This window comes from Pygocentrus nattereri, chromosome 15 (genome assembly GCF_015220715.1).
Source record: "Pygocentrus nattereri isolate fPygNat1 chromosome 15, fPygNat1.pri, whole genome shotgun sequence".
Taxonomy (NCBI): domain Eukaryota; kingdom Metazoa; phylum Chordata; class Actinopteri; order Characiformes; family Serrasalmidae; genus Pygocentrus; species Pygocentrus nattereri.
Window position 1 is genome coordinate 3132673 of NC_051225.1, and position 10000 is coordinate 3142672.

Below are 10000 nucleotides of genomic sequence, written 5' to 3' on the forward strand. Positions count from 1 at the left end.
CGGTTTAACTGCAGAAAACAAGCACTGACCTCGGGGTGCTGTCCACTGAAACCGCTCTGCGGCCGCCGCTGTGTTTAGCCTGCTGTCCTACAGCATTATGGGAGTCAGTCCTGCATTCCCAGACTTTAAAGAGACAGTTAGGCACTTTGATTGTGCGCTATATGTGCACCTTCCGCTGACACATGCGCACACGGCATGCATAATCTCCTTAGAAAAGCGCTGACCATTAGAATGGGACACTTTGAGGCAGCCACACATGAGCCTGAGGTCACCATGCCCCCATGCCCCCATGCCAAGGGGCATAAAGAACCCCCCGGCATTGGGCTGTGGAGCAAGGGCGTGAGATGGAGCGATCCAACATCAGTACCTGACCTCACTAACACTCTTGTGGCTCAATGCAATCAAATCACCCTAGCAGCAATGTGGCAACATCTAATGCAAAGCCTTTCCAGAAGAGCAGAGGCCGTAACTGCAGCGAAGGGGGGCAAACCCGCTGGAGGAGCAGGTGCCTACAAAGCTGCAAGGCTTCGAACATCAACATGCACTCAAATCCACACTGTCCAGAAATGCCCACCTTCTGCTTCCGCTCACTGGCCAGTTTATTAGAAACACCCGCCTTTTAGGCAAACTGCCTGGCCACTTTGTTAGAAACACCAACCTTGTGCTTCCACTCACTGGCCACTTTATTAGAAACACTGACCTTATACTTCCACTCACTGGCCACTTTATTAGAAACACTGACCTTATACTTCCACTCACTGGCCACTTTATTAGAAACACTGACCTTATTCTTCCACTCACTGGCCACTTTATTAGAAACACCTCCTGGATATCTCCACTATGTAGGTGTTCATATCATTAATGGTGAATTCCACTGATTTTAAAACATTTCTGCGTATTTCAGTGTTTGAGATGTAAACAGACTCATTCAGAGGGTTTGGTGTGAACTGGTTCAGACGTCTTTACAGTGGTGGTGATGGGAACCAGGCGTCGCCATGACTACAACACAGATACAGACACTTTATTTACCATCCAGAACCGCCAGAGAACCTACACGAGTCTCAGAATTTACTTACACTTACATAAAACAGTATCTCATCATATCAGGCAGTGAATTCATAACCATTTCATTAGTTTCATTAATTTCATTAGTAAACACTTTCTATGGGGGGGCTTTTAGAGGTGGACGTCTGGTTCCTATCACCACCACTGTGAACAGTTCTGACTAGCTATGTTTCTCCAGAACAGAACATTTCACCCCAAACCCCTTTGAACCCTCTGAACCCCTCTGACCGACACCTTAAAGAACCTTGCCCTGTCCTTCAAAATAAAAGTCCCTGCAAAACTGAGCACCTCAAATGTTAACATTTCCAGAGAGCTAAACAACCTAAAATCTGTTCACCCCAAACCCCTCTGTGTACATCTTAACAACTGGGTTAACAACAGCGGAATTCCCTTTAAAATGATAGGAACGTGGTTTATTTTGGGACTGTTGTTTCAGACCTACTCATCCATCTCACCATCCTATACAGTCCTATACAATTTTCTACACTGCTGGCTTCCTTAAATGCACCTGGCTGTCACGAATGAAAATCTAAAGCTCTAAACTTGTAATCGCTCAGTCGCGGCTTTACTGTCTTGTGTCTCCGGCTGTAAGCCTACTTACTGGGACTTTGTGACTTGTTATGGTGGGACCGCAGGCTTCCATCAGCTTGGGATGCGTGCAAGTATAAATATATCAGCACGACTTGTTTAGTAAGCAATCGCACTCAACCGGTCGTCTGTAATGCTGCACAGACGCTGTGTGACGGTCCCGAATGTATGATTGTTCCTCGGCATGGTTTTTGTCACCTTCTATTACATTGAGTAAACATGCAAAGCCCCTCCGGACATGCAGGACTGAGCTGAAGCACTCAGTCTAAGATGGGGGGGGGTCCTGATGTGGCTCTGGAGGGCCTTAGTCTAGCACAGGCCTTCCTACATTACTTCACATCTGTTATCATTTCTGCTCAGTTCGCTTTGTTATGTCCTTGTTCTCTCTCTCTGTAAACGTTCCTGTGTTCTCCTCTTAAATTATCAATGTGCTTTGAATTACACCTGCGTGTATGTTTGAGCGACATTAAATCTCTGGGCTGTGTCTGAAACTGACGGCAGCTGACTCGAGGCCTTGCTGCCTGTGCTGTCTCATACATCAGTGCCACAGAAGGCAGCTGTGTGAGGAAAGTATCTACAACCGAATCGCAATTGAGACGTAAAAACATTGCTAAAATACTGACCGCCCACTGCTAGCTGTTATCGTTTAGCTGTGTTAGTGCCAGTCGTTAGCGTCTTTTGAGAAGGCTAGTATGCGTTTCATAACCAAAAAGTGCTATGAATTCAACTTTCACCTCACAGAGTCTCTATTCGAATGCAATTTTTTCACATCAAAACTGCTGTGGCATCAGTCATGCCTGTTTCTGTTGAATTAAACGAAATTAAGTGTTGTTAAAGCTGATTTTAGGTTGTTTAGCTCTCTGGAAATGTTAACATTTGAGGTGGTCAGTTTTGCAGGGACTTTTATTTTGAAGGACAGGGCTAAGTTCGTTAAGGTGTCGGTCAACTTGTAGAGAGGAGAGTTACCACTCTGTAAGGTCTTTCAGGTTTCTCAGACGCTAGGGGGCGCTCCCGTGCGAGTCCAAAACGAATGGGTTGATATGGAGCATTTGAGGAGAACCATGGTTTATAATTGCTGAAACACTTTTATTGTACATGAATAAAATCATTTGCTGAACAAAGAGTAGCATTTTTTGTTTTTAGCTGTTGAGCTCCATTCCTCCTCATTCACTGAGGACTCACTCGTGTTTATATATATTTATATATATATATGTATACACACACAATATACATCATATCAAAAAGGGTTTGCAAGACATTTTCCGCTCTGAAAAAGCGAGAGGAGAAAGGAAAGTTTCTCCACCTCATTTAGCTGATTTAGGAGATGCAGCTCCACACCAACATGAACACAAGAACACAAAACAAACAGGCTGAATGTCTTTAAAATGATTCTTTACTCATCACAGAACGGACAAGCTGTGACGCTGGGGCACTGCCCATTTTGAAAAAGTGAAAATAGCATTAAGAGCTTCATCACTTTATTCAAACGCTGAATTGTTGAGTGATTCTACAGTTAACTCAGATGTTGGCAGCTCAGTTTGAGCCGCTTTCAGAGATTCTGATCTTTTTTGCATTTGCGTAAAACTTCTATTAGCTGGAATGCAGCTGCAAACGACATCTTCGTTGCTGTCATGCCAACACCAGAGATGGCCTCGACTGGTCACTGAGTTTTTGTCGCCAGTGAAAGTTTGCAAAAATCAGACAGAGGATGAATAAAATAATGTTGCCAGCCAAATTAATTCGGCTAACTAGGCTCAAATGAATTAACTGAATTTATTCATCCGAATAAATTGCGCGAATAAATCATGTAAAGTGTGTAACAGCCTTAAAGCTCAAATATGCACCAATGTTTCACTGGGATTATAGACTAGGCTACCTAAGTATTAGCTTACATCAGCTCAGGCTAGCTTTAGCAGAACATGAAAACAGACATAATAAAGAGCTCCTGGCTCTATTTAACATATATAACATGACAAAATAAATAGTACTATAAGAAGTCTGTGTCGCCGTTAAGCTAAGATTAGCACAATTTAGCATACCGCACCAACACTATACGTCTTTGCTGAATTTAAAATACAGCCAAACGGAGGAAAATCAGCAGCAGCGTCTTATTCAAACAGATGACTCAGATTTCCGGCCTTCAGTATTTAGAATAGCGTGCAGCAGAATTCAGACACAGCCCTGTGTCTCTTTATCAGCGTGGGAGTAGAACATGCTCTAATTCTGTAGCTGTACACAATGAACAACGATAAAGCCTACAGCGTAAAAAATAAATAAATACACCCTCCACCGAGAACACACGCTTTTACATTTTAACCCCTTCAACCCCCGGAGTCCACCGGTGGCTCCACAACAGGCCACCTTTTTGTCCAGTGTGTTAAATCCAGCAAATGAATTTAACAAAAACAATTGAATTGTGGAGAAATTTAAAAAAAAGGGTGGAATTCTCCTTTAAGTGGATGAAGCAATGCATGTGCAGTAGAGTCCTCACCGCATATCCTCATATCATCATTAACACTGAACAAAAATATCCCTGCGTGAGTGTGTCTGAAACTGTATGACCTCACTGGACGTCTAAAAGCAGCCTCTGAGCCGTGCGGTCAGCCGATCAGAGGGACTTTTCATGGTAATTTAAAAGTGAGTAAAAACACAAAACAGAACGAATGTGCACACATTTGCTTCTCCTTTCTTCAAAAGCAGACACTATACACGAATGAGAAGAAGAACTGTGGGAGCACCGGTCAGAAAATGAACGGGCAGTTTCGAAATGACGATTCTTTCAAGCTGTGTTTATATTTGCATCCCCGACAGTCTCGGTCTCCTGCTTTGTGAAGGCCTTAAATTCAAGTTAAGCGAGTCTGTTAGAGGCTAGTAAACAACCCCACACGGTCCAAGGCGAGCGTGTGAGCATCCAGCATGCCTTGGCTGACAGATTACATCTACGTTCAGTGGAGAAAGCTGCGTATCTGTGACTTCTGGCTGAACTATCACTTTAATATGATCAATAAACCACAGGGACCACTAACAGTAGTCACTTATGAATCATCCTTACCATTTTTGGCAACCCAGGTCATGTCGGTTGGTATATCTGTGCACAGATGAAGGCTTTCTGAATGCTGCTTAAATTAAGTGAGGATAATATTTTGTCCACTGACCATAATTTTGCCTCTGATAAAGAGATATTACTATTATTACTGGTAAAGATGACTCATTACAGCTGGAGAGACGGCTCATAATCTGGGCTGATGAGGTATTAGCGGCAGCCGCAGGGATTTTCTTTTAACGCACACTGGGACTCGTGGTTTGTGCACATTTCACAAAATGGAGATACATGTTTTTCTCTGAACAGTGACGATATATTGTTATTCCCTTAATAATTAATATGAAATGACAACATGCTGTTGTTTTTACTGGGTATAACTATGATATTAAAGGGTTAATGGGTTAAATGCCACCGTCAGCATTACTGCATGGTTAAGATGTGAACATTTAGAGTGGTTTGGTGTGAAATGCTCTGTTTTACATTAACTTAAACTTCTCAGTGGTGGTGATGGGAACCAGACGTCCACCTCTTAAAGCTCCCTCACAGACATTACATGATGTTTGAGATGTTGTTTGATGATAGCTTTAAGAAGATTTTGGCCTAAAATCTGGGGGAGGGATACATGCAGGGTGCTGTGAGGCAAAATAGTCCCCAAAGAAATTCAGTCCCCCCCCCCCCAGATTTTCCACTGTTTTCCATCACCAACATTCCATATAAGCTCAGAAGACTCGTGGAGGTTCTCTGGTGGTTCTTGATGGTAAATAAAGTGTCTATATCTGTGTTGTAGTCATGGAGACCCCTGGTTCCCATCACCACCACTGTAAAGACATCTGAACCATTTCACACCAAACCCTCTGAATCTCTCTGCTTACACCTCTCACACCTTTAGAAAAATGGGTGGAATTTCTTCTCAGCCATGGTGCTGCAGTGGAGCGTGTGTAGGAGCCACATGCGTGCGTGTGCGTGTGCATAGCGGTGTAGTACTCACTGAGACACTGCAGGCCATGCTTTCTCTGCAGGCTCTTGCTGCACAGCGAGCAGGTAGCCAGGCTGGAGAACAAGCCGTTAACTAGCAGGTGCCCGTTAACACTGCGGCTAATCAAACTGGTGCGGCGGGTTTTCTCCTTCGGCTCCCTCTCTTTTTCCTTGTCCCGCTCTTTGCCTTTCTCTTTCTGCTGATCTTTTTCCCGGTTCTTACCCTGCAACAGAGAGACAAGAGAGAAAGAAAAACAATTAAGACTTTAAAGAAGTAGAAAGTGCTACCAGTTGTAGTGTGAAATCTCCAAAATAGTAACTTTACAGGAGAAGGAAAAAACCTGCTTTACTTTCAATGTAAGTCAATGGAACCAGAAGTCTTTCCAAGACATTTTGGGCCGTTTCTTTTGGTCCCTTCATCATGAAATTTACACATGATGTAAAAAACAAAAGGCATATTCAAAATATGTTAAAAACTGAAAAATGACAAAAATGGAGATACGAGGTTTTGTTTGGACAACAGCAATATATATGTGTGTGTGTGTGTGTATATTTAGTGAGAGAGAGAGAGAGATATGAATAGCCATGTCAGGCTGTTTTTTTTCTATTTTTCCTCCAGTGTCTTCCATTCAGATGATTGGGTATTAAATAAACAGGTAAATTGACCAGGGGTGCCCAAACTTTTGCATGCAACCTTATAAATAACCAGAAACTGGAAATGAAAGAAATAAATACAAAAAACAGTCAGAATTCTTTTCTGCATGTCCATTTTCCAGCTTCTCTTTATCCTTCAGAATTAAACAGACTGATTTTGCTACTGTGACTTTAAAACTGAAACATGTAAATGTGCTCTGTCCTGATTGGCTGCCCTGTATTGTGCCTCATTTCAAGCTGAAACACTCCTTATAACATCAGGGTGAATGGGCAAGGTTAAACTGCTGACATCACAAAAACAAAGAACTGCAGCTTAGTATCCATATTGTTGCTGTCCAAGGGAAAACAAGTGTCTCTAAATTAGTACCATTTAATTTAAGGCAAAAACCTTCCAAATTTTAAATATAATTTAATGTAAAATGGTGGTTTTTGAGCATTTCTATTGGTCCAATCATGTTTACATACTACATTAAACTCTTTTATTTTATGAAAAAGTGAGGTGAGTTCATTTTTTTCATGACATGGGCTCTTTAATAGATATTTAGATAAATATTTGACACTTTGGACACTTGAAAAACAAATAAGTTTCCAAAAAATTCCAGTGGAACAAAGGATTAAACCGGTCATTCCTGCACACTTTTATAAGCAGATCTGGAGTAAAACAGATTCTGTTTCATTTCAAGCTGTCAGCGCGGCGTCTGTGTGATGAAAATCATCAAAACATCACAAGACGTGACACGAATAAAATTTCAGTTTCATTCTTAAACAAACTTCCCTTGGCACTAAATAGAGGAAGTTACAGTGGCAAACAAAGCCGCCGTATTCGAGCTGCAGCAACGCTTCTGGGAAATGCATGCGTGGCGGAAGCAGCGGCTGACGCTGCGGGGATGCAGTGTCTGCAGCGAGGTCAGCGCAGGCGCCGAGTCACCTTGTCTTTGTTGAATGATCCAGTCATGCGGTTCCTCAGAGAGCTCAGCGTGCGCTTGACTTTGGTGCCCCGCTCGGCCCTCTCGGCCCTGTCCTCCTCTTCCTCGTTCCTAAAGGTCAACAACAGTAGAGAACGGTTTCATTCCAGCTTTCAGTACCGCTAGAATTTATGACAATTCCCAAAACTGATACACATTCATACACAGCACTGTGGGAAAGTCTCAGGCACCCAAGACACATTTTCAAAAACTGTTTATTTGTGTAGTTTATTCTAATGTATATTGTGATAAACTCACTGCTGAGGTCAACTGGTTAAACATTTGCTTAGACGCCTAAAACTTTCACGCAGTTCTGTACATTATTAAGGTTAATGAGCCCATTCCTCCTGAGTGCTGGACTCTGTGCTAAAACAATGTCTTACAATCCAAAGCTGTTTTCTGTTTTGCTCTGTTTGCTTCTATTAAAATGACAAAATATTGATATTTTAAACAGACAATACAATTCTAGAAAGGAAACATCCTATTCAATATCTATTTTTATGTACTTTGTTGTTAATATTTTACACATAAGTATTGCTCTGAATGATGTCAATATGCCATCACAATTTTTTAGGCTGTCTGAGGCTTCAAGGCATCATCATAACTTATAGCTAATAAAGTGGCCAGTGAGTGGAAGCACAAGGTCATGTTTCCAATAAAGTGGCCAATGAGTTCAACCACAAGGTCATGCTTCCAATAAAGTGGCCAGTGAGTTCAACCACAAGGTCATGCTTCCAATAAAGTGGCCAGTGAGTTCAACCACAAGGTCATTTTTCCAATAAAGTGGCCAATGACTGGAAGAACAGGGTAGCGGTTTCTAATAAAGTGGCTGTGAGTGGAGGCACAAGGTCAGTGTTTCCAATAAAATGGCCAGTGAGTGGAGGCACAAGGTCAGTGTTTCCAATAAAATGGCCAGTGAGTGGAGGCACAAGGTCAGTGTTTCCAATAAAGTGGCCAGTGAGTGGAGGCACAAGGTCAGTGTTTCCAATAAAGTGGCCAGTGAGTGGAGGCACAAGGTCAGTGTTTCCGATAAAGTGGCCAGTGAGTGGAGGCACAAGGTCAGTGTTTCCAATAAAATAGCCAGTGAGTGGAGGCACAAGGTCAGTGTTTCCAATAAAGTGGCCAGTGAGTGGAGGCACAAGGTCAGTGTTTCCAATAAAGTGGCCAGTGAGTGGAGGCACAAGGTCAGTGTTTCCAATAAAGTGGCCAATGAATAGAAGAACAAGGTAGATGTTTAAGTACAAGGTGTATTTAATAAACTGGACAGTGAGTATTTCAGACAAAGGTAGAAAGAATGTAGTGAAACTTACTCGTTGGAGAGAAACTCATACCAGGTGACACTGGCAGACGACTCTTTCCTGTCGTCACTCGAGGTCCTGCCTTTGACTCTGTGAGACAATACCAAACAGCACTGTAAGAACAGAATAGTGTACAGTACTCACAGTGTACTTACTGCTTAATTATCTCAGTACCTCATGACTAAAGCGTTCGCTAAAGTACATCCTCAAAACAGCATCAGTGGCCAGATGGGACTTGAATTTTGTCTGTACATGTTTATAGATAACAGTGAGTCAGACAGGCTCAGGAACCATATAGTTAAGTTTATTAGAGATACTGAACACCTCCACACGGTTTGAGGTGCGTGATGAGGTATGTGATGATAAAGCCTGTGGCTTGCGTCTAAAAGCTTCATTAGGATTTTCAAATTAAATCAGCGCAAAACTAAACGAGCATATTTTGGACACCAAATCAACGACATGTCAGGTAAATGGATAACTGTACTTTTGATTTCTGGATACAGCACTGCGTGAAGGTTTTAGGCATCTAAGCAAATGTTTAACCAGTGGACCTCAGCAGTGAGTTTATCACAATATACATTAGAATAAAGTCGTATTCATAATTCAAATAAACAGAAAATCAATAAAAAGTAACAAGAATTTCTTGGGTCCATATTTTTCCTGGACACCTTCACAGCCGCCACAGAGACTCGTTAATATCATCAATGACATCATGAGCTCAATTTACTGAGCTCTGATTGGTCAAACCAGGAGCTGCTTTTGAACTACATATAATACTGGACTTCCTCGAGGAGAGGCTTGGAGATGGGTAAACAAACACACCAACATCCAGAAAATCACTATTAATTATATATATATATATATATATATATATATATATATATATATATATATATATATATATAAAAATATATATTGCTGCTGTCGGAAGAAAACCTCGTATCTCCATTTTTGTCATTTTTCAGTTTTTGACATAATTTCAAAGGACCTGTTGTCCTTTACAATGTGTGTAAATTTCATGATGAATGGAGCAAAAGAAACGGCCCAAAATGACTTGGAAAGACGTCTGGTTCCATTGACTTGCATTAAAACTACAGTATGTTTTTTCTTTCTCCTGTAAAGTTCTAATTTTGGAGACACGAGGTTTTCTTCTGACAGCAGCGATATATATATATAGTTTTAGACATCTATCTTTAATCATTATTAATTAATATTCTATACATTTTGTTTATTCCAATATTAACACTTTTCTCAGCAAATAAACGCAAACTACACAAATAAAGAGATTTTGAAAACGAGTCTTGGGTGCCTAAGACTTTCGCCCGGTACTGTACATCGTTGATTTAAGGGAGCTCTTTTCCAAAATGTTAGCACTACGTCCTGTCCACGTTGGGTTTAGTCCGATACTGTTA

At 41.5% G+C, this 10000-nt stretch overlaps 1 protein-coding gene across 1 annotated transcript in view; it reads right to left on the minus strand.

Moving 5' to 3' along the window:
* LOC108430246 (rho guanine nucleotide exchange factor 18) overlaps nucleotides 1-10000 on the minus strand; it is an 80330-nt gene that overhangs the window by 51643 nt on the left and 18687 nt on the right. The window contains exons 8-10 of the mRNA XM_037545549.1: nucleotides 8601-8678; nucleotides 7254-7362; nucleotides 5685-5895 (exon numbers count right to left, since the gene is read on the minus strand). Of these exons, the coding sequence (XP_037401446.1) occupies nucleotides 5685-5895; nucleotides 7254-7362; nucleotides 8601-8678 (398 nt within the window). The remainder of the gene's footprint in view (nucleotides 1-5684; nucleotides 5896-7253; nucleotides 7363-8600; nucleotides 8679-10000) is intronic.